This window comes from Pholcus phalangioides, unplaced genomic scaffold, assembly GCF_987345545.1.
Source record: "Pholcus phalangioides strain wild (caught in Gottingen) unplaced genomic scaffold, Ppha-v1.0 ptg000013l_1, whole genome shotgun sequence".
NCBI lineage: Eukaryota > Metazoa > Arthropoda > Arachnida > Araneae > Pholcidae > Pholcus > Pholcus phalangioides.
In genome coordinates this window covers 19329778-19355619 of record NW_028301606.1, presented here as the reverse complement: position 1 = coordinate 19355619, position 25842 = coordinate 19329778, and the positions used below count along the sequence as shown (strand labels likewise).

Sequence of the window (25842 nt, the reverse complement as noted above, 5' to 3'; positions counted from 1 at the left end):
TACATTAAAAGATGTAGATTTGATACGTCGCTTTCTACGCACTCAGAAAAAAGCCGAACAATCACGGAATAAACTGAATAGTGTAGAAGAATTTCTCTTCGGAAAGAAAAACAAATAGGCTACGCTTGAGTATTTTTCATGGGGTACATTTTTTTATATCTTATTGTATTATAAAGCAACCCCGAATTAAAATTAATGGTACTCAGCACTTTATTCAATGTAATTGTTTAAATGTACATAATTACGTACACAAAAACGATCGGACAAAAATTTAGAGTGAAAACCCGCTAACTTGGCATCCGCTTAAGTCGACATGTTTGTCGATATTTTTGGGAGTATCGAGTTATCGAGAGTCTACTGTATTTCAATAACTATACAACCCCTTACAACATGAATAAAATATCTCTACGTTGGAAGGTATGGAAGTATGCCTATAGGATCAATGGTTCGCTAGTAAAATGCCATACGTCCCATACCCATATGCACCCTGTATTACTTTTATGTGTATATTATTTCTAGAGAAAGAGAAAATACCCTGAAAGCAACTTTCATCGTAGTTAATTATCATTATATAATCATTTCGGATAATTAACCTTCGAACAAATCGCTCTTAAAGTATTTGAGGAGGAAACCGCAGAAATTCTCGTTTCTCGTCAACAATATATTTCAGTAATTACACACGGGTATGTGGAAAGAAAAAATGTTAATTATAGTTTTGATTAACATTTGCATGTTCATGAACAACAATGACCAACAAAAATTTATTATAAATGATTTGCATATTCATTTTTATATGCGCTCATCCTGGAATATTGGAAAGAAAGAATCGGGGCCAAATAATGAATTTTTAAATATTTGGAAAGTGATAAAAAAAATTTATATACTGAAAATTAAAATTATTTATTATTTTGTGGGAAAATTATACTCGCACGGGTTCTCTGATAAGTAATTAAAAATATTAGCAATATATCATTTATAGATAATTTTATGGAAATGTAACTACAATCTAAATATGTACAATGAGACCTCGTTGCAACGTTACTCGATACAATTATAATCCCTCTGCAACGATAATTATTCATGGTCTACAAAGTATTGTTGTATCGAGGTTGCACTGTAAAATTATTAATTTAAAAAAAATGCAAATAAGGAAAAGCTTTAGTATCAGTTATTTGTCTTGCAATAGGAAAAAAACTAAGATGGATTCAAATATTTAAATATTCATTTTATTATCTAATTACTTAAACTTTGAATATTTACTTGATAGCTTTTATTGAGCGATGAAAACATCAAATTATAATTCAAAATATAAAATATCGGTGGAAATAAGTTTTTTATTTTATTGTATCTAATCTTATCTCAGTGACGAATTTCCTCTAATTCATATTGACACGAGGATTATCACAATAAATAAATATAACTGTATGCAATAAATTCAGCCACGTAATGTGTTTGTATTAGTGAATACTTTGATATCAGAGCAGGACAAATCTCTAAAAATTCACACTCCCGACTAAAAATGAGGAGCTTATTTTCAAAAGGGAAAATTTTTCATTTTAATTTTTGTTTTTACGAAATTTATTTTTCAATGGGTTCTGGATCTTCAGGATTATTTGATCTCTATCGGATTATGCAATAGGGTTTATTCAAATGGAAACATATTTGGTAAAAATTACGATGTAACGTTAGTCAGTTTCCGCCAAAAGGAAACATACCCACCTCTTTCATTCACTTCAGTATTTTTTGGTAGAACCTCTCGATAACAGTAACCAATGGGACCTAAAATTTTGTCCTCTAAGGACGACTGTCAGTTAATGAATAGTAAAATACATTGAGAACACAGGGCCGTCTTAAGAGCATCATGTGCCCCGGGCCAAGTGGTTTTTTTGAGGCTTTACCAGGGGTAAATTCTAGAAAATTTCAAGCAAATCCCATTTTTGTGAGGCCCCTCTTCTCTTGAGGCCCCAGGGCCGTGCCCGGGTGGGCCCATGCGTTAAGACGGCACTGAGTTACAGTCCCGTCGACGTATTTCAAAAGTGTCCGTTAGTGGAGGTTCCGCTGTAGAATGATACCTTTCGGGCTAGTTAAAAACCTTTCGGATTCAACAAGTGGAGTAGAAAATTTCCAATTTTTCAGACCTGATCAGCTCAAATTTTAATCAAAGAAAGGTAACATTTCCACTATTTTTTTTCCAAAATGGAACATTACCAAAATTCGAATGTAGATGACTCGAGTGTCGATCAAAAAACATGATATTTAAATTTTCGTCAACCATTCCTGTATGATACCCGTTGGGTTATTTTCTACGTTTCTAAAGCAAACCCGAATTCCGGGAAATACGTTTTATACTTCTACTGTAAATTGAGGAAAAGTAGAAATGTTTATTTTTGAAAATAAGCTCTCTGAAATGCATGGCCTATGATCTTCTATACATATGACCGAATTAATATTTTATACGCTAGCATCCGGCATGTGGCTGCAAAAAATTCATGCCGGGAAATAGATTTGTTCCATCCAAATAAAACTTGAAAAACGCAACCATTAAGCGTATTGGTTGCATTCGAGCAAATGTCACCAATAGGCTAATTTGTTGTTTTATTCAAGTTCTGTGTGTGTAAAAGGTCTTCTATCAAACTTTTATATTGTAAGTTTAGAGAGATATACTATACATAGATACCCGGCTTTAGAGAGAGAAGAAATAAAAATATTTCTTACTGAGATTTAATATTCTTAGCATGCATATTACCTTATGTGATGAAAGTATAAGGAAGTTAAAAAAAATAAAATAAAATACAGCGAAACCTCGATATAACGATTTTTTTCGATTAAAATTAACTCACTGCCTATTAATTAAAACAAATCTTGTTAATCATTAAGAATGCGTAGTTCCATATCACCTAACTATTTTTTTCACTTAATCTCTCAAATTTAATTCAGCATTGGTAGGTAGATGAACTGCAAATTAACAAAAAAATCGAAAGCGGGAAAAATGCTTTAAACGGGAAATGTGTCAATGAGAATTGCTCAGGGTTGAGACCATGAAAATAAGTCGTACTGAGCGGGAAAACGTTATAAGCAGAATGGACTGTATGAGACGAGTTTAAAAATATATCCTTATTTGAAATATCTATCCTCCGATATTTTCGATATTTTTTTGAAGAATGTCGTTGTAGCGGTTTTCGGTTTCTCCTCAATAAACATCGTTATATAGAGCTGTTTATCGAAGTAAAGGATATCGTTGTAAAGAGAGCAGTTTAACATTTGGCAATAGGTGATTCCATAAAAGATTAGAAAAAAATATCATTGTACAGGGATTTATCGTATGTCCCTTATATAATATATATTTTATGGTAAATGTGATGAATCGGTTATTATACATAAATAGCCGGTTATTATGCATACTTAAAAATCATCTTGGTAAATTTGATAAATCTATCACTTTTACCAGTGAATATGCATAATACACCTAAGCATAGCTGGTAAATTTGATAAATTCTTGAAATTTATCACCTTTATCTGTGATTATGCATAATACCCTAGTGTAATTGGTGAATTTGATAAATATGAAAAAAAAGTCCAAATGAGTCTAGTATGTGTAACGAAAATAGTCGGACCCCAATATAAGGATAACAAATTTTACGACCGTAAGCCGATATAATGATACAATACATTAAGAAATAATCATGTATAGTATTTCATATAGTACGTGTATCACGTTTTCCAATGACGCGACGCTTGGGTATTATGCATAATACAAATACAAATACAAATACAAATACAACGCCACAACAGGCAAATTGCCCAACGAGGTGGCTGAATTAAGAACATCATGGATCCCCGAGCCCCTACCTACTACTGCTAAACCACACATGCACCCCCCCCCCCCGCGGAACCCCCCAACGAATCGGTACATGCGGGAATGTGCGTGTACGTGTAGTGTAACCTGACGTAAAGTTTGTTTCTGTGTAATGCTTGTTACGTGTAGTGCTGTCATCTGCCCCCAGTTTTACTAACTATGAGTGAAGTGTTATGATTGAATGATTTATCGTTGTAGGACTGTTGCTCTCTGTGGCGAGACTTTTTAACGGGGAGATCGGCTCGCATTTGCGCCTTGAAGTTGGGAACCACAGAAAACCAACTTCAGCCGACCACTAAAAAATAAAGCTGTAAAAGTGATCATCGGTAAAAGTGATAATTATATTGGGCACGGTAGCCCAGGTCGATAAGATACTCGCCTAAAGTAGCAGAGGTGTCGTGAGTTCGATACCCGGTTCGTCCTTGTCAGAAAACTTTCCTGACACAGGGGTACAACAGAAACAGTGACATGACCGCAGAAAAAATTGCTACCGCAGGGAGTACCCCATCCAGGGGTTAGCGCACAAAGGTCTCGACGAGAATAAAAAACAAGCCTGCCGTTCGGAATCGGCAGTAAATTATAGGTCCCAGTGTTATTGGCCCTCGTGTGCAGAAAATGCCCGTGGTGCGACAAAAATGATCAAATGATAATTATTCTAATATTTATTAAATTTACCAACGACGCTTGGGACTGCATAATCGCAAATGTAAAAGTGAAATTCATCAAACTTGACAAAATTCTCGGCGATTGTGCATAATAATTATTATGTATAATATACGGATTTATCACATTTTCCGTAACATATACGCAATTATACATGCTCTATTTCATTGTAGTTCATTATTTGCTTTCATAATTCTTTAATAAACAATCTTTATATGAATATGTAATTTATGAGAAAGAAAAAGAAGTATCGAAGTACATACATACACGTAAAAGTGGGAACTCATGGGAGCCATCTCAATTGACCTACTTTTTGATTTGAATTGATTCTATGTACAAGATTCATTAAAAGATTGGTTATTTGTGCAGATGAAGATTAAAAGAAAGATAATTTATCACTGACCCTGGATGAATTTTCTTCCTTGTAATCTTCATTTTCACAAATAACCAGTCTTTCAATGAATCTTGTATTAACAAGTGGAGAGGACATTTCTAAAGGATTCTATGTACTTTCTAGAGTGTGGAAAAAAAGTACTACATAACTCCCTATACCATAAGCACGGTAAATGATGATTAGGATTTTTTTTTTGCTTCACTATAGAATATCATAAAATATCTAGGACTAATAATTGTCTGATATGACTCATAATCTACAAATAAAATTATGATTTATAATGTATAAAAAAATCTAATTTTCTGAAATATTCTGTTAATCGCTTTTTTCTAATCTCCCTTTACTGGATTCACTGTTCCATTGCCACTTATTGGGGGTAGTGATTATTGGAGTGATAAAAAACTTAGATAAAAACCTATAATACCACTACGGAAGAAAATTATAAGGGTGATTTCCAATGGCTGTCAAACTCCTTCCATCTCTTTGTTCCAAAAGTATAGAAATCCTACCAATTAGATACTTTTATTTTTATAAATCCCCGTTGTTTCTCTTTAAACGTTAATACTCCTTAGAATTAATATCCACTCGATTTTCCGCTAGGCGTTTTATGCCACATATACTCATTACTAATTATTCACAAGAAATATTTAAAAAAATACATTCCTCTTACCTAATACCAAAGTTTTATGACTCTCTTCCCATTGATATTAAGAGAGAATGCTACCTCTCTATAAACCTACAAAAAATACCCCAAAAGGTATCTTATGATATTGATATCTCCGAGCAATTTTAATTTCTTTTATATTTTTTCCTCTCACAAATTAAAGTCATTGGTTTTTCCCCTTCCGATTTATCAGCATCTTAAATATTTTGCCTTTTTTACGGCAGTAGCTCAATTACTGAAATCAAACTTATTGTCTCGAATTTCGATATTTACAATGCACTGCATTTACCATGCATTCCCACAATGGTATAATCACTATTTTTATTTCCTTCCCTTTTCACCCATCTATTACTTAATATCTGACTAATTATCAAGCCTCCCCTCATTTATATTTGTATGTTTATATACAGGTAACAGGGCGTATGGCATTTTACTGGTGAAACTTGATTCTAGAGGCATACATACAAATGGAAAAAGTACCCAAATAACGTATAGTACTCAGTCATTCGTTTGCATATGTCATATTCAATGTAGTATATGTCATATTCGATGTAGTATATGTCATTCCTATGTTGTAAGGGGTTGTATACTTATTAAAATAAAAATGTTAACTTTTTACACGGACCACCTGTACACAAAAACCCAATTGGAAAGATGTTCCCCGAAAGTTGACTTTCCTAAATGCGAGCAAAACTGTTTACCCATATTTAACCCTTTTTTTCAACTTTCTTATATTTTTGAATTCGAATATCGCACTTAGAAACGTGAATTTTTTTGTTTGCATCAGGACAAGCAGGGCAACACCTTTGTAACTGAGTTCTTGAGCACAGGGTCTCCGTATAAAATGTTAAAATTTTTATTTTGTAACTCTACAACCCCTTGCAACAAAAATGTCATATCTGAGTACTAAAAGTTATTTGGATACTTTTTCGAACTAGAAGTATACCTCTAGGATCAACGGTTCATACGATACGCATTGTTACCTACGCACCTTGTATAAGTATGCATATATATATATAGATATTTTTTCCCTTCACATTATAGCTTTTTTTTGTTAAAAAGTCATCATCCAGTACGTGACAATCATGTTCAAATTTGATGAGCAGTTCTGTTAATTTTTGTGTACGTTTGTATATTTCTTTAATTAAATAAATAAATGAAATAAAATAAATCTCATCGAGTTTTCTCGACTAAGCACAACTGAATACCGAAACAAAGATTCTTATAATTCTCATGCATCAAAAAAACTTTCAATCTTACCTGACGTCATCATCAGGAAAGCGTACATGTGGCAAAATTGCTCCCCGAAAACCCACTTGTGGTTAATAGCCGACACGAAACTCATCGGGCAGCCAACGATGGAAATAACTAAATCATTCGCGCTCAGATTAATCAGTATAGCGTTCATCGGCGTCCTGAGCTTCTTTGTTTTCCCAATTATTACGATGACAATGATATTTGTCGTGAAACCGATAAGAAATATGAAGAACAAGAAGACAGCAGCAACTATATAACCTGTCTCGGATAAAGTATTTTCAAGTTCAGGAGTAAGAGACGAGTTATTGTCATTCGCATTTCTTATGATACCTTCACTTGTAATCAAACCGCTTATCTTCATGTTGCTGGAGTTATTGCTGCTGGTGATTTCGTCTTGGTCAGGGAAGTGGATCGAGGACATTTTAAAGGAGAAAGAAAATCCAAATCCTACATCTCACTATTATTTGAAAATACTTCGGAATACACGCGAAATTGCAAGTGAGTTCTGTTTTTCCTAAAAACTCAGTTTTCAGTATATAATGAAGGGTGAGACCACATTGTCATCCTTATTATGCGAAGCTATTTATTTTTTCTTAAGTACCTCGAAAGTTCCAATTTTTAGTTTCACGTATGACAATCATTTAACACTGTGAAAAAAATCTGGAACGCCGCTTCCGATGTTCCACAGTCTCTGATACTATTTTCTATGACAGACACTGCTAATTCTCATGCTTACAGTGAAAAAAGTCATTCAAAGGGAACTCGAATGCTCTAATTACATACGGATTATGTTTTTTTCCAAGCTGTTTGATGGGATTTACCAAATATAACTTTTGTTTATGCGCGTGAAAAATGATCTTGATGAAGAAACTTTAGATAGAACCTCTCAACTCGATGACTGAACATCTTTTGCACGATGACACCAGTTACCTCGTAAAGATATATAGAGATCCGAAACACACACACGTGCTAAGGATCACGCAAGACGTTTGCGCACCAATACCATGACGATCCTCCTACTCTTTCTCTCTGGAATCGATAATTTAGGCTTTTTTTTGTTCATTCTCGTAAATGTTATCGAGACGAGTTTATCATACATGTGATATAAAAACTATGAATCTTTGGTCTTGAACACGCTCAACCGATTATTTATTTGATTCCTAACTAAAATGTTTTTGTTTTATTTCTTTTATTATTCTTTCGGGGAAAATAAGTCTAAAAAACATGTCAGAAAAAAATTAAAATAAACATAAATATCATGTCACTTCATTTTTTCTCACTCATTTATATATAACTTTTTTTAATAAAATACAAAATGTTCACACAAGAAATACATATTTTTTTTATAGTTTCTAGAAATATTCGTGATCTAGATATTCGTGAAAATATTTTTTTTCGATATTCATGAATTTTAATAAGCCCTCGGAAAGTTTTATTTATTCATTTAAAATACAAAGCTACAGGTTTAAAACCCAATTACAGCTTGCAGTAAAAATTAAAATTAGCACAGAATAGAAAAAACGACATGATAAAGTACACAAAAGAGAAATAAAAGTAACAAAAATTACGCAAAATACAAAAATTACGCAAAATACAAAAATTCTATACAAAGATATGTGCAACGCAATCACAGCAAAAATCTTCTAAAGTCGGTAACAGACGAATGAAAAATATCCGGATGTTGAGGAAAGCTCATTATAAAATTCGGAAAATCTGTTTACAGCACAGTAATTACCAATATTAGTATTGAATGATTTGACGGCAAATAAGCAATTAGATCTTGTATTGTGGCACTTTATATTGAAACAGATTTCCTTATGCAATCAATTTGGTTAGTCAACAGTTTCTTGAAAAAAATAACGAGCAAGTACTCTCTGCGTTTTTGTAAGCTAATGATATTGAAACTGTTTCGTAGGTAAGTAGCAGAGAGAATATTGTTATAAGGACCATGTTTTTTTAAATATAAATACCTTAGAAAATTGTTTTGAATAATTTCAAGACTCATAATATTGCATGCGTGAAATGGGTTCCAGATAATTGAAGCATATTCCAGTTTAGATCTTATAAGCGTGTTAAAAAAGAATATTAACGTATTACTATTCTTGAAATCTCTCGACATTCTTTTAAGTTAAACAGAATGATTAATACTTTTAATGAAAAATGTCATACATCTCTCATAATAACAAATACATAATAGAAATCTTGTATTTCTGAAAGGGGAAAAAAACAAGTTAGGAATTATTTATATAAGAGCTATTTTGCTCCACAGTATTCAAAAGCATATCTTATTTGTTTATCTTTATATATATATATACAGGGTGATTATAAAAAAACTATTCCGACATATGGGCCCCTAACTATCATACCATTCACAGAAACTGAATGAAATTTTGGCATAAGGTATTTTGATGTATGCGCTCAAGAATGATATGGAAAAAAACAGTGTCACTCTAACAGTTACGGTTACAGTGAGAAAATTTCGAAAATATCAAATGGCAACACCAAGTTTTTTGTATTGGAATGTGATCTCCATTGTGAAAAACCCTAAATAGCGTTCGAACGGCAACTGTAGCATGAAAATCACCGGCGGTAGATAGGCTAAAAGTGAGGACAACCAATAAGGACAGAGAAGCAGCATAAAATAAAGCATTTTATTGTGTTTCACAAATTTTCCACATGACCTTGTGGAAGACTAATCAGGCTGGGATCTCAGCCGAAGAAACGGTGTGACGAATGAAACGAACATTAATGCTCTGGTGTAAAGTCCTTTTTACTTTTTCCTTGCCTAGCTCCGGGGATTTTCGTGCTACAGGTGCCATTCCAACGCTATTTAGTGTTTTTCAGTATGGAGATCGCATTCCAATACAAAAAACTTGGTGTGTTGCCATTTGATATTTTCGAAATTTTCTCACTGTAACCGTAACTGTTAGAGTGACACTGTTGTTTTCCATATTATTCTTGAGCACATACCTCAAAATACCTTATTGCAAAATTTCATTCAGTTTCTGTGAATGGTATGATAGTTAGGGGGCCCATATGTCGGGATAGTTTTTTTTATAATCACCCCGTATATATATATATATGAGAATAATAATGTTATTAATAATTATGAGTTATATATATTTTATCTGAACATCAGAAAAATAATTCCTCCTTTACTTGAGAGAAGGAGAAAAATTCCTTTGATAGATTTACTGTATTTCAAAAATACTATTTGAAAAAATAACTAGATATTGTTTTAAATATATATGCATTACTTTATTTTAGTTACTAAAACTCGAGCGCCGGTAATCTCGCAGAAGAAATAGCTCATCCACAAACTGGGAATTACGGACGATGATTACTTGCCGAAATGTGTCAGCTTTAAATATTTATGCTAAATATGTAGGCTCAAAGTACGTTGTCGAATGCGATTTGTTATTACACTAGGGTAACAAATTTTGACAACGTTTGTCCGTGCGAAAAAAACTAGCTATATGTTATGTGATTCGGTATGCTGAACACGAACGTGACCATAACAAAGCGGGATTGGCTGCGGTTTTCTATGAAATTGCATTGATACATGTATAGCTGAATCAAATCCTTACAACTAATGTCTAAAACAAAAAAAATGCGGTTGCTAGTAAAAGCCATGTCTAGGCTTCTCAGCAATTTTTATCCCGCTGATATTGTTTCGTATTTTCTGTATTTATGTATAAAATTGAATTGAATTATAATATATATATATATATATATATATATATATATATATATATATATATATATAAAAGGATAATGCCCTGAGAAAGATAATATAACTATACAGGAAAAACAAAATAAAGCACACAAACAATAATAGAAGCATGGTAAAAACTTCACTAATATATGGAGGCACAACATTAATATACATTAAAACACAACACAAAAGAATAGAAACACAGCAAAAAATACATAGAAACAACAAATGTACAATTACGGCACTACAGCAGTAGTAGGGAAAGTCCCTAAGCCACATTTTACTAGCAAACCGTTGATCCTAGAGGCATACTTTCAGTTAGAAAAAGTGTCCAATTCACGTGTAGACCTCAGATAAGCCATTCATATTCAAAGGAATTACTGTTTAGTTATTGAAATAAAATTAATAAAAAAAACTTTTTATTTGGTCATTCTGTCATAAAAAAATTAGAATGTTTTTGCCACCCCCCCCCCCCCCCCGTCTCTCTTGAGATTAAAAAAAAATTCACGTTTCTAAGCGCAGTATTTGCTGAGATATTAGAATTTAAAAAAGGAGAAACGTTGTAACAAAAATAGCATATTACTATGAACTGTGCAGGAATGGTACAATTTTCTCCGTCTTGGGTTGCAACTGTAGTTTGACAGTTAAGCATGGCCTTAATGTCAATTTAAAGTGAGATATAGATGGCTTTTTTCCCAGCCCCGAGATATCAAGGAAACAGTTATTTTCCGGATATTATGCTGAGGTGAACTCGGAAAGAAAAGTCATCACGTCTCCGCCGGGACTCAAACCCAGGCCCTCTTGCATACCGGGCAAGCATGCTACCATCTGCACCACTGGAGACTAATATCCGGAAAATAACTGTTTCCTTGATATCTCGGGCTGAGAAAAAAACCATCTATCACTCTGCTTTTTCGATTATATAATAAGAGAGAGTAATTATCTTGGTTATATATTCACATGCGTTGGTAAAAACAGCATAAATTCGGGTAAAATGCATTTTACCCCTGAAATAAATAGACTCTCAGACAAATAGAACAAAACAAACTAAAACACACACTACGCAGCAATTACGGACCTGTTCGATTGATCCTAGAGATTAATAAATTTCTATAATTATACATAAATCAACAAGAACCCTCTGTAATTCATTTCAGATTATTCGGAAATTAGTTCAATTAGTGCTTATTTAAATGTTCGATGAATATTTCAAAATTAGATATGGAATATGCAGGTATAAAAATTTATTTGTTATTACGGCGTATAGTTTTTTTTATCAAATCTATTACAAATGATTGGTTCCAGGTAATTTATCCTTTTTTTTTGAACGAGAGGTATTTATTTGTTTTTTGGCGTTGAATAAAAGAAGTTGTATCTATTTGAGGTTCTACCGTTGTTGTTTAAGAGAAATAAATTGTGATTTTAACTATGAAAATTATTTTATACCCATAGATTTCGCCTTAGATCAAGTAATAACGTTTCTGACTTTGATAGATTTATGTTATTATATGTTATCAATTTACATTTTATACGATTGTATGTAAGTATTCATTCAATTCATACAAGATTTTTCTTGATAGAAAAAATATATTATCATGGTAAGCACATCCCCATAATATTATAGCATAATTTATTCCCTTGATTGGATCCACGCACAGGGAAAACTGTTTTAATGAGTTTAAATTTTGTTTTCTCATTGGTTGAGAGTAATTTATTTTTTGTTGCCACAGGTTAATCTGTGTAAGATCATATTCAACTTTAGTAATCAACAATAATAGTGCATTTCACATTGTTGGTCTTGTCTTCTACAGCTCCTATCAAACTTAATTTTAAACTGATATTTCATCATAGTTTTCATTAAAACGATTTGCATTTCTCCATGCCGGAAAATTTGATTCAGATATTTTAACCTGTGGTGTATATATAGCATGTTTCTCTATTTTCTCCTTCTTTCAATGAAACGCATTTTTCTCTCCCAAAAATTTGGCGAAAATTCACCAATAGTGGAAGATTAGCGATCATATCGAGAGAAGAGGAAAAGAGAGATTATTCTATAGTCTGTTTCAGGTTAACTTTGCAGTGAAGAGAAAGGTAGAAAGTGTATTCCTTCGCCGCAAAATATAAGATGAACCTTTATACAGAATATTTCGATTTTTTTCTATGATTTTGAAAAAAATACTGAAAAAACACCGTTTTGAACCGATGTTTACTTGTTTAAAATTTTTAAATTATAAAAAATATTGGTTACCATTATCAAAAATCCATAGCAACGGCAACGACACTCTGGCGCGATATCCTAGAAAATTTCCCCGCCAATATCACTGTCGTTTTTTTTCCGTTACATAATTGTATACTGTATATATATATATATTTTTTTTTTTCTTTTTCTTTTTCTTTTTTTTTTTCGTTATTTGGTTTAATTTTCCATAATGATACAATTTTTCATTGTTTTACATGCAGTTATAGGCTTACATAAAAACGAATATTCAATCAGTTTTATTTACTCCCAAAAATAGGCTCAGTGAGTTCAGATATTCACTCATAGATTACAAGAAGTGTTTTTCTTCCACGAGAGCACCGATATTGTTATGAGAGGCCCTCTATGGGTACAGAAGTTTTGGTTTTATGTCCTCCTTTTTTTAATTATTTATTTTTTGCCATGTTTATGGGATAGTTTTAGTTTCCAATCACGGACAGTGTTGGCAGAGTCGCGACTTCCACTCACACGAACAGACACCATCTTCCACCCACCTGTTTCTCTTGATGCCTCTTGCCTTTAGTGTCTCTTCAGATAAAATAAATGAGGGGGGGGGGTCCACAGTGGTTTGGGCTTTCATATTTTATATGACAGTTGTGTCTTTATTTTCACCAGAGATAGCCACGCTAAAGTTCTCTGCTCTTCCATTCCTGAATACTATATTTTTGGTTTTTGAATACTCGCTGTAAACAAAACTCGATAAGAATCATCCGTAATAACCACGAGCAGCACATCAACCGTAACAAAAGACTAAAGCTGTCGTGAAAACAAGTGGCATCGACGTATACCGTTCGGGGAAGGGGGAGGTCGAGCAACGAAAATTTCGGCAAGAAAAGTGAGTAGAAAAATTCTAAACTTTTCCGTATCATTATTATTACTTGGTGCTATACCTGCATTTACACGTGAAAACAGAGTTAATCTGCTTCTTCTCAATTTTATTTAATATTAATTTTTTCCATTTAAATTCAAGAAAAAATTAAAAATCCCCAAGTTTTTGAGAGCCATGGTTAATATACAGTATTTTAAAATTATACGTTGCTTTCATAATATTGTTTGGATTTTTTTTTTGCAAATAAATTTCAGCTGAGGAAGGGAAATATTGCAGAAACATATGACTGTTTTTTGAAATTTTTAGTGTTACTTACGGCATATCAATGAAGAGTAAATGACACGCTGATAGAAGATAATTATTTTTTCTAAATTTTAAAACACTCTCTAATCAAAAAACAAAACAAATGATTTCAAAAACTTCACTTTAATTTCTGAAAGTATCGGCAATGGTTTTCTTTTTAATTCTATAATTATTACTAATTTAACTGTGCAATTACGTTACACGTAAAAAATATTTTTCTCAGTGAGATTGGCGAGAATCGGCCATACCTTACTAAAGCCGCGCATCGATACATTGGTCAAGAGGCTTTCGTTCCCATAGCAACGAATGATGCGGTTCCCTCGTAGCTTCCCCTTCACGGCAAAGTTAACCTAAACGGACTATAGTTCGATTTTTTTTCAAATATATTCTTGGTTTCAGAACAGGTTTTTTCGAGACGGTTTGCTAAATAAAAATGGGGAGAGGAGGATATACATGAGTTGATATTCGTCATTACAGTAGCCCGTTCTCCTCCCCACCTTGAAATCTAACTTTGTACCATTTTTACTTGTTTTTATTGTTACTACCTGTGTATTTGTATTTCTATTCTTCCTGCATTATAGTGGTATCAATTTTAACAGAGAGTTTTCGCAAGAAATGAAATAATTCATTAGGAGTGATGAAATGTAAATTTACAAACAAAGTAATTTATAAAAAGAAATGAATATACGTATATGTGTATATTTACATAATTATTTACATTGGTTCTACTGTACTGTGTCGCATATGTATCAAATACTTTCACATATGTTAACTATGCAAACATCATTATCCTTCTACAGTTAAGAAACACAGCATGAAATATAGGCACAGATACGAAAAAAAAATTCAATCATTTATGCTATGTACATCATATAATATGCTATTATATCATATAAATGCAAAATATTATATCCATATGTCACGGTGAAATTGATAATCCGGTAATTAGTTGTAATCGCCAGTTATTATTAATTTTTGATAATAACTGGCTGCAAATAATTAAACACAATTTTTTTGTATTCTATCACCATGCGTAAATTAGACGCGGAATGAGATATATAACAAAAAAAAATTAGAAATTGATTCTCAAGCATTATCTTATAGAAAAAAAAAAACTACGGCATTACGTATAATATAATGGGCAGATAATAATATATGATGTCAAATAAATTGCTAGCGAACCATACAATGCCGAATAACCGTAAGCGTTTTCTTGTACCCGGTCCATGAGCCCGAACCCACTCAATATTTGCCACGATCTCGATAATACCTATAAAAATATTGGGTTTAGGCCCCCCCTCCCCCCAAAAATATTTTTGAACCCTACCCACAATGTTTCCAATAACTCTCAATGGTATATTATCTACTTTTTGTATGTGTTGTGGCCACGGGCATCAAAATAGCAGCGTGGAGAAAAACTTGAAAAGTTCCTTTTGTTTTCAGATGGTTATTGTCCATCAGTAAGACTAGCCTAGAGAAAACAAGCAAAAGAGAAAAAACACTCATCCATTTTTTTCCCATTGGTTCCTAAATGTAAAACCGAGATGAAATTTTTAGAATGCCATCTAGTTTTTGCTCACTTGGCATAACTTCTCTTGCTGTTTTTTGTTGAGACTTCATCCCTGAATGCTATAAACAGGATGTATAGTAAAAGTTAGTAAATAAGACCAATAGCTCACGTAACGCGAGTTGTGTCTTAGGGGCCATTCAAGTATTGCATCAGCAGATTTATATCCATTTCTGATAGCAAAAGTCAACAAAACATTGACCACCTCTACCCCCCTTGTCAGCAAAATTTCGTCAACAGCTTAGAATATTTCATATCTTCAAAAAAGGGTGGTTAAGTAACTTTCAATCCCCCCCCCCCAGTTATCATCAAAAGTCAGCAAATCCCTCCCCCCCCCCCCCGATGCTGAAGTAATACTTGAATGACTCCCTTAGATGCAGCTATCTTCATTCGACAGCTAAGGCATGTAGAAAGAGGATCCATCGTTTCCAATCTTCTAACAAAACTCAGGCTGACTCATCCGCCACCTTTGAATGCTATTGTGATGACAGTATTATTCCTATAGGTGCCTTAGGAAGGTAAACAACGATTTTCTTTAGAAATGATACTGATGTCACTTATTCGATCAAATATGGCGGATGAGTCAGCTTGGAGTTTTAAGGAACTTAAGTTACAATTATATAGGTATATTGAAATAACTATGCACTACAAGAACAATTACAGTACCACTAAGAGTTGAATTTGTAAGTTGGTACTCCAATCTCGAAATATGCTATAAAACATCGTTTCTCAAACTGATCCCAGGAGAGGGGCAGGGTTCTATGAACACAGTGATGACACATTCATTGCTGAAAAGTTGTAATTTATTAATTCAATTTTTATTATTTGCAAATTGAAAAAAAATATATATTTTTGAATTTTTATTGGGGGGGGGGAAGAGATGTTACATTCTTTCCCTACAGGAGGTCAGCAACATCAAAAAGGTCGTAAAGCACTGCTTTGGAATGTCAATTCAATATGAAACGACACTCCCTGAATCAATTAACAGTAATCGTGAACCGTTATCCTGCAATTATGATGTTTTCACACATGCAACGACACTGGTCACGTCAGAAAGCAGCCAAAATGATTCATGTTTATTCTGCGAGTATTTGTAATCGTCTTATATGGAAAAAGGCCACTGTATTGAATAAGCTATGCACAATGTACAGTAGGACCCGTTTATATTGAGACGACGTTTAGCGAGAGTTGATATTTTAACGAGGAAATGTTTTTTGTTCGGTATGATTTCCGTCGCATGGGGATTGTGTTGCTCTGAGCAGGCATGCTTTTATTTGTATCTTTTATTTAACGACGAAGTAAAGGATGAACTTGGAAGTAAAATAATACTAATAATAATAAAATAAGAGCGAGAAGAATCGCATAAATGTTTAATTTTTTTTATTAATCTCACAAAATACGGAGATAACACATTTCACCAGGGAAGAAAGTCAATCAAACAAATGGTTCAACAAGAGCCCATGATACTCGAACAGAATTGACAATGGAAACTTCGAGATCATTTTTAATGCCGAAATAGCGGTGGCTTTGAGACCCGTACCTTCAAAGCATTTAAATTTTCAGAGTTATGCTTGTTTCGTGTAATACTGATGCTGTTATCTGTCTTCAAAATTTTTCAGTGAAAATGGCAAATGCTTGAATTTTCACGTTCTTTATAAGTATCCTGTTCCAACTTAGGCTACTACTAAACCGCACATACACCTCGTCTAAATTACTTCTGCGGTTCTCCAACTCTGAAGCTTGAATGGAGCTGAATTTGAAAATTATCTCCACGCAAAGCAAGCAGATCTTCAGCACAATACTTTCGTGACATGAAAATTCAGACATTTGTCATTTTCACTTCACAGTGAGGAAGACAGATGGCAGGACAAAACAAACATAACCCTGTTACCATAAATATGTGAGAAAAGGCAACATATACACTCTCATAATACGTTCCCGCATGTAAAAATTGGTTAGAAATTCCCCAGAGGAATGTTTATGAGGTGTATGTATGGTTAAGTAGTAGTAGTAGCCATTAGTATGATATTGATAATGATTTTGGGGATAGAAAGTTTGGTATAATTTCGGCTTCAAAACGTGCTAGGATGAAAAAAACAAAAGACGAAATTTTAACTATAAATGAAATTTTTCCCAAGTTCCGATACCATGTACAGTGCTGTATATACAAAAACATGAATTATACATAGTATGTCATACAATCAGTTTTTAAAAAGTCACTACCTATTAACTAGATCCTTCGATCGCCTAGTTATGAGAACTTCAAGGAATCGACTATATAGAAGTGGATATTTTAGGTCAAATTTGAACCTCCTCGTAGTACAGCTCTTAACCCTTACAGTGGCAATACCGAGATATTTCGTCTTCTTAAAACCCTCTCATATCGGCAATCCCGAGAGATATCTTGTCTTCTTAAAACCCTCTCATATCGACAATCCTGAGATATCTCGTCCTTGTATAACGGTTGGTGTAGTCAGCTATTGTTCAACGTCTGATAAGAGAACGGGAGGAGAAAGGATGGTTTCTCCTTTCCCCGCGAGGTTGTATACGATTGTGCGCTTACAGTATGAATAACAAAGAAAACTATCATTTTTCCTTCCTTGTTTTAGTATTATGATTATTTTTTGTTGGAGGAAAGTATTGATCAGCTCACGCAATCAGGAAAAAAATATTCTTCTTGAAAATATTTGTCAATTTCTACAAGGTTTAGGGATTTTTACTACTTCACCAACCACCAACTCCGGCCATATCGCTATATTGCAATTTACTGCCATTAGTGAGATGGGTTGGAAGTGAAGGCGCTATCTATCGGTGGTCGCCTCGAGTTCATTAGGGAAAATATCTTATCTATATCCACCCTTGGGTTCGAACCCGGGACCCTGACTGCAACCTTCACGATGGTAGACGAGAGTGATTTTTACTGTAACAGCTATAAAATGCGTATCAAGAAAATTTTAGAAACCGCTCAAAGGGTTAAGGGGGGCTGGTTGGTGCACGATTTGTACTTTTCATCCTTTCCTGTGGGAAAAGTTCCCTCTCTTCTCTGAAGGAACATTAAAAAAAAATTTTAATGTTTTTTAATGTCTAAAAGGAATAGAACATTTAATGTTTTATTCATTTTAGATACTTGATTTTTTTTTTCAAATTCTATTAATATTTTTGTACAATTTAACGAAAGCTTTTAGAATTTTAACTGCCGATTTTTTTATTTTTTTTTTTGAATTTTAACTTCAAAAACATGCAACTTTTTCAAAAATCACCAAAATTCATCCATATGTTCTGAAAAATCATTTTAATGATAAATCCTCAAACTCGTCTCAATCCTCAATGTCTCAAACTCGGTGTTGAGAGACACACACAAAATTCCAGGGCATTTGAATCAGTGATGTTTGAAAAATTTTCCTTATCCGACGAAAAAAGAAAAACATATAGTTTGAGATGAAAGCATTTTAATGGAAAACATTAGCATATGTAATGCCTGTCAGCAGTTTGTATTAAAATATTTTCAAAATATTTGTGGTGCAGGTAAAAAGAAATCTCAAACACAGTTACACGATGAAAATATTGCAGTATTTAAAAAATGAAAAATGTGTTTTTTTGGCAAAATTCTGTGTATACCAACCTCTTCGAATTACCATGTGGAGCACAGAAAGAGCTGACGTATTTCCACCATCGAGGGTTGAATTACCCTTGAGCTCGAGGATTATTGAAAAAAAAAAAGTTTTAATCGCATAAAATGCATAAAGCAGTGTATGTGTGTATATTACGTACTTGATATACAAGGTGTATAGAGATCAGGGCACATGGCATTTTGCTGGCGAACCGTTGATCCTAGAGGTATATATCCAATTCGAAAAAGTGTTCAAATAACATGGTACTCAGATATGTCCCTCATGTTTCAAGGGGTTGTATAGTTATAAAAAACTTTCATACAGTCCCAGTGCACCCCAAAACCCAATTAGAAGATTGTTTCTCTGTCTATTTTGATGCCAAGAAAAAAATCCATGTTACCAAGTGCAATATTCACAGAGATATTCGAATTCTAAAAATGGAGGAAATTTAGGAAAGAACGGCGTCAAATGCGGAAAATCAGTTTTACCCGCATTTAACGCTGTTTCTTTCCAAATTTTTTCCATTTTTCGAATTCGAATATCTCAGTGAATATTGCACTTAGAAACATGGGATTGTTTTTGGTTGACATCAATAGAGACAGGGCAAAAAGCTTTTTACTTGGAAGTTAGAGGACGGGGAGACCGTATAAAATGCTAATTTTTTTTATTTTAATAACTCTACAACTCCTTTGAACATAAATAACATTTCTGAGACGTTATTTGGAAAGTTTTTCTAATTGGAAGTATACCTCTAGGATCAACGGTTCTCAAGTAAAATGCCATTCTACCTGTTTGCTATGCAATCTGTATATCCTAGTATAGTATAATATCCTTTTCAGATCGTCGATTCGAAAAGTGATGATAATACAGTAAGTACTTCATAAGAAGAGAAATAAATATGATTTCATTTATTCATAAGGAATTATATTTTATCTTTTTAACAGACATATTTTATATGCTGAATGTATTAGATATTCAATAAGGAGATAATTAATTTTATTTATCTCCTTTTTTTTCTTTAACAAACAATCTAAAGATGTATTGTGTAAGCAATTTATGACAAAGTAAAAGAAATATATATAAATGAAAACAGAAGTACTTACATACACGTAAGAGATTTCATGGATCTACTTGATTTGAGTTAGTTCAATGTAATTCCTAGAGTAAAAAAAGTATTCCTAGAGTAAAAAAGCACGGTATAATCAACAAATTTTAATCACTTAATTCCTCCAAAGTGAACTTATTCAAAAAGCTCACTTGAACTCAAGAATTAAGTGATTTAATTTTTTCTGAATACATATTAAAATTATTTATTCAATTTTTTTATCTACTTTGTTTTATTTTAAATGATAATTCCAATTTTCATCATTTCTTTTTTCAAGTCTGAATAAAATACAGGTGACTCGATATTTTGATAAATACCTCTTTTATTATTCATTAGAGAGTGAAAATCAACTCAAGTTTCAAATTAAATTATGTTATTGAGACAAAATATTTCACATAATCTCATTTCATTACGTGTGAAAAACTGCTCGTGTTTCAAAATGCAATAATCGCCATCAAAAAGTGTAATTCCTTTTTTTTTTCTTACTGAAAAATTGTTTTTTACTCCTTAATGATTCATCGCTACCGTGGTGGTAATGGTACAGCTAATCGTTTTTCCAGGAATAGTAAATATTTTATTTGCAACTTTCAAAGAATAAGAGAGCTTTTGCAGTTTGCTTCAAACATCTTACGCATCTATTCATTTAAATATATAGAGGAGTATAAATTGAAACAAACAAAAAATTTAATGGCAAGTCACATATTTCCATTGGCTTCATTGAGTGATACTACTCTGGAGAATTGTTCGCTACATCGTGACAATGTTTTGCATTTTCACAAATTAAACAAAATTATTAGTGATAAATTTCTGAATTTAATTTTCTCATTGTATCTTTCAGTTTATTGGATAAAAAAATGCGATTTATCTAGACTGTATCTTTTTCATTAAGCACTCTTTCCCTCCTTTATAATCAATTGCTAAAAGTGTATCTCATTTCTCTCTGTCTCTCCATTAATAACTCTCCTTGAAACTACTTTGAATATTGTTCTTCTTTCAAGATTCAAAAAGAATTTTTTAATAGAAATTTATGATTTTTATATTAATTCAAAAATATTCTTCCTTTCTTTTCACTACCAGTGCATTATGATCTCACAAATTCGTGCAACATTGAAAGAACAAAAGAAAAAATCGAAAAATTTTCAATGCAATTCATTGTTTATTATGAATAAATTTAATCAGCTTGAAAAAAAAATGAAAAAGGAAACAAAAAATTGTTTTGTTAAAGACTATTTTTCAGGAGAAAACTAAAAGTGTTATAATGAAATCCCTTTTTCGATTCTGAAAGTCTTCCGGAAATGATGCTTGAAAAAATTTGGAACAGTTCTCAAGTTATTTTATGAAATTTTGAAATTGAAAAAGCTTGGAAAATTTGTGAAATTATTGATGATAAGAACTGTCGAACTTCCAGTCAAACAGTTGTTGCACTGCCTCTCCTAAGGCAAACAAAAAAAATTCCAAGTTTCTAAGTATAATATTCGTTAAGACATTTGAATTCAAAAATCAGAGAAAAGTTTGGAACGGACAGCATAAATGAGGAAAACGAGCGTTGTTCTGTTCTTTCATAACTTTTTTCCGATTTTTGTATTCAAATACCTTGGCGAATATCGCTCCTAGAAACATGGAATTTTTTCTGTTGGCCTTAGGAAATACAGAGCAACAACTTTCTCATTGGAAGTTAAAGAAACACCGTATAAAAATTTAGATTTTTTTTTCTTTTGTCACACTGTATTTTCACGTTCAATACTGGTACAGAGTAATTCTTGAGCACCTTTTGGGCATTTTCTTAAATTGAAAAAAAAATTGTCCTCTATGACGTACGGTTGATGAGATAAAGGCCGAATTAACACTTACAGAACACTCTGTATGAAGTATGTTCGACAAAATTTTATAAATGAGTCATTTCCTTCACCTTCTTACTGATATCAGAGTGCAAAAAAAAGACCATCATAAAACAGCTGATGTCCTCGTTATCGTTAATTTAAACAAAAGTTGCAAAATTTCTTGATTTGCATAATTTCTTACAAGTTAATGGTAACAAAAAAAAAAAATATTTTTCCCCTTCATCAGCGCTTTTTAATACGGTATGGGGGGACAAAAATTTGATTCTGAATATAGAGATTTTGTAAAGTGACAAGAAAAGTTCTTTTTTCCCGAAATATTTTCACTTTTCTTTCGCACATCGTTATTTCAATTATGTAGACTGAGAAAATACTTTCGACACTATTTGTATTCACAGAACAGATTAATTTTTCAATAATGATGTAGGAAATCAACTAGATCAGATGGAAGGGAGGGGAAACCTTAGTTGCTTCAAAATATAGAAATATATAATTGGAAAAGTATAGCATTCATATTTTCTAACTTATATAGATAATGTATCCCAAAATCAGAGGAAGGCATCTTCGGTTTTTGAGATTTCTAGTATCTTAAGTTAAACAGCTTATTATTTTGTATTTTATTAATATGCGTGAAGCAGTTAACACGAATATTACCATTTCTTCGGTTTACGGAAATTTCACCCTCGGCGTTTCACCCGCAGTGACCGTGTGAGTGATTAAATGAGTGGGGGAGTGACTGTATGAGTAACCAAGTGAGTGGGTCTTTCTTACGGTCACTAACTTGATCACTAATACTGTGACCTACGGTCACTAACTTGATCACTAATACCGTGAATCATACGGTCACTAACTTGATCACTAATACTGTGGATCATACGGTCACTAACTTGATCACTAATACTGTGAATCATACGGTCACTCACTTGATCATTCATATGGTCATTCAATACAATTACTTTCACATTCAATACAATAATTCGCATTCAATTTCTCATACGGTCACTCGCTCATACAGTCACTCACACACTTACTTGTTCACTCATAAAGTCACTGGCTTACACCCACTTGGTCACTCATAGTCACATACCTACTCTCTTGACTGTTCATACGGTTACTCAACCACTCATATGGTCATTTCAACCACTCATATGGTCATTCACTCATCCATACAGTCACTCACACAGTTAGTCGCTTACTCACTTGTTCACTCATACGGTCAGGGTTAGGTGAAATTACCAGGCAAAATGTCAGGGGCAAAATTTCCGGGGCCGAAATGTACCAGAGGCGAAATGTCGGAGGAGAAATTTCCGTATGCCCATTTCTTCAATTCATCGCTAGGAAAATTCACCTACTAACAATTCACCGAAAACAGTTCGACGCGAGTCAGTGAGCCAGTAAGTGGGCGAGGGATGACCGAGTAGGTGAGTCAACTACAACAGTCAACACTCACCAACTACTGTAATTGATACAGTAGTTGATGAGTGAGTGACAGAGTGATCGGTGTTAGAGAGTGAGCGAATGACAGAGTGAGCGACCAGGTGATTGAGTGTGTAACAGAGTGAGCACCATAGTGAGTTGATGATAGAATGAGTGACCTGGTGAATTAATGAGTGACCAACTGAGTAAGTGGATGACCTAGGAAATAAGTGAGTGACTTACTGAGTGAGTGACCTAGGGAATAAATGAGTGGCCTGGAGGAGATCAAGTGAATGACCGGCCTAGTGAGAGAGTTATCGAGTGACATTGTGAGTGAGTGACTTGGTGGCATATACGTAAAAAAAGATTCGAATATAATCAGAATAAATTATTTATTTTCCTCCCAAATCCAGAGAGCTAACCGAATAGAAAATTTTCACATTTTCTAGTTTTGCCATGACAATGAATGATTAATAAAACTTTCAAAATATAAAATACTTTAAAAGTATGGATTCGCATCAAATGCAATTTATCACCATAATTAGAAAATTGAATATCAATTACTTACTTAAGTGTAGGAGTGGTAGAACTTTTAAGTATCAGCGTAAGTGTAACGAAATCTTGTTATACTCACAATTATGGAACTGAAATTGCTGTTTGTTCTCCGAGATAGTTCTTTGATCGGTGCGAATTCAAAACCATCTATCCTTTTAATAATCTTGTGTTAGCTTCCGAGACAGGAAATGCCTCTAGGTTGGAACATATCTTTAAATGCTTCAGATGATGCTGAAGTTGGTTTTGAGATTCCGGTTCGCCTGAAACGGGTTCAATTAAACTTTTAATTTGTGTTAGGTAACGAAGTCCGATATTCGGATCCCTAAATAGGCAAGTAATTGGAGACTCTTCTATGAGAATCCTTCCCTCTGTTTGAAATCTATGTTACTTTGTGAATCTAATTTGATGTCTTGTAGCATGTCTGCGGAAGATATTACGCCACGCCATGAGTAGAAATACAGAGCCACATTTAATTGAAATATACTATGTGAAAATTCCCGTCTTTTCAGAGAATTCCATTAAAAAAAATAAATGGATTCGCACAGTCTTTCAAACATGCATAGTTCTTGAATTTGACTTAGAAAATATAAAAGAAAGAATGGAAAATAATAAAGACCAACAAGAATATGGATTATACAGTCGACGCTACATTTTGTGAACTAAAATGGACTTGAATTATTGTTATTGTTTGTAAAACCAAGAGTTCGTGAATGAGAAAGACGTTGGAAGAAATGGGGTACTTCTCGGGACCAAATGACTAGTTCATGAAAACGTCATACGGTTCGTCTAATCGAGCAGCAACTATCCTAACCTCATCGTTTTGTGCTACTATAAATGACAACTTATTCTCATGCTATCTTCAATCACTGCAACGATTGACGTGCCGTTGAAACTGTTGAGTAATTAAAATACAGCAAAAATATATTCAAAAATTTCATGCATTTGAGCATATTTCGTCAAACGTATCGGGTTGAAGAAATTCGGTATATACAATTGTGTATCACAATCGTTTTGCTCCTACGCCGTAAATTTGAAAAACTTTTCGTTGGAAGTATACATGAGAGAATTTCACACTTTTACGGAAAAACTGTAAGAAACTGGATTTTGTCAAAAATTTCTTGTAACATGACCAAGAGACAAAGCTTTATTTTCAACTGCTACTACGACGCACATGCTACTCGTGAAACACTCTGCTGAAGATCTTTGTTTCTATTTGTCAGTATATAATGGAAATATAATCCAAAAGAAAATAAAAGGAAAATTGGCAAGCTGAATGCAACGCTACAGCGTGAGCGAATAACAGCTCAGTATTATTCGCTTTATATGCACGGCTCTATTGTATTACTTCTTCTTTCTGTGCTTGAATGTACTCGTAGTTCGAATCAATTAAAAATTTTGTTGTCTCTGGTTTCAGAAGACACTAACAACATATTAGTGTTTGTTTTTAGTTAAATTTCTTAGTTTGTTGTAAAAATTCTCATTTAAGTCTTAAACGAGTCTGTTATCTTGAATACAATATTAGAAACATTTTTGAAGATTCAAAGCGAAAATTTTGTAATACTTCAAAAAAAAAAATCAAATTACCACAATTTCGGGTAATTATGCCACTATGAGTTCGTTCGATTTATTGGAAGTTCTATTTAATTTCAAAGTGGAGAAAATTCCTTTTCAAAAATTAATATTTATTATAATAACAGTGCTATTTACGAATATGCATATATGCACTATTCGTTAAACATGTCAAACTATTTAGATGAAATGACTGATCATGATAAATAACGATGAATAAATTCACAGAGATAAATTATTTTA

At 33.1% G+C, this 25842-nt stretch overlaps 1 protein-coding gene across 1 annotated transcript in view; it reads right to left on the bottom strand.

The window, feature by feature from the left end:
* Positions 1-7046, bottom strand: part of LOC149078734 (melanopsin-like) — a 90168-nt gene extending 83122 nt beyond the window's left edge. The window contains exon 1 of the mRNA XM_089240456.1: positions 6838-7046. Coding sequence (XP_089096582.1) covers positions 6838-6985 — 148 coding nt within the window. The 5' untranslated portion in view covers positions 6986-7046. The remainder of the gene's footprint in view (positions 1-6837) is intronic.
* Positions 7047-25842: the final 18796 nt, after the last annotated feature.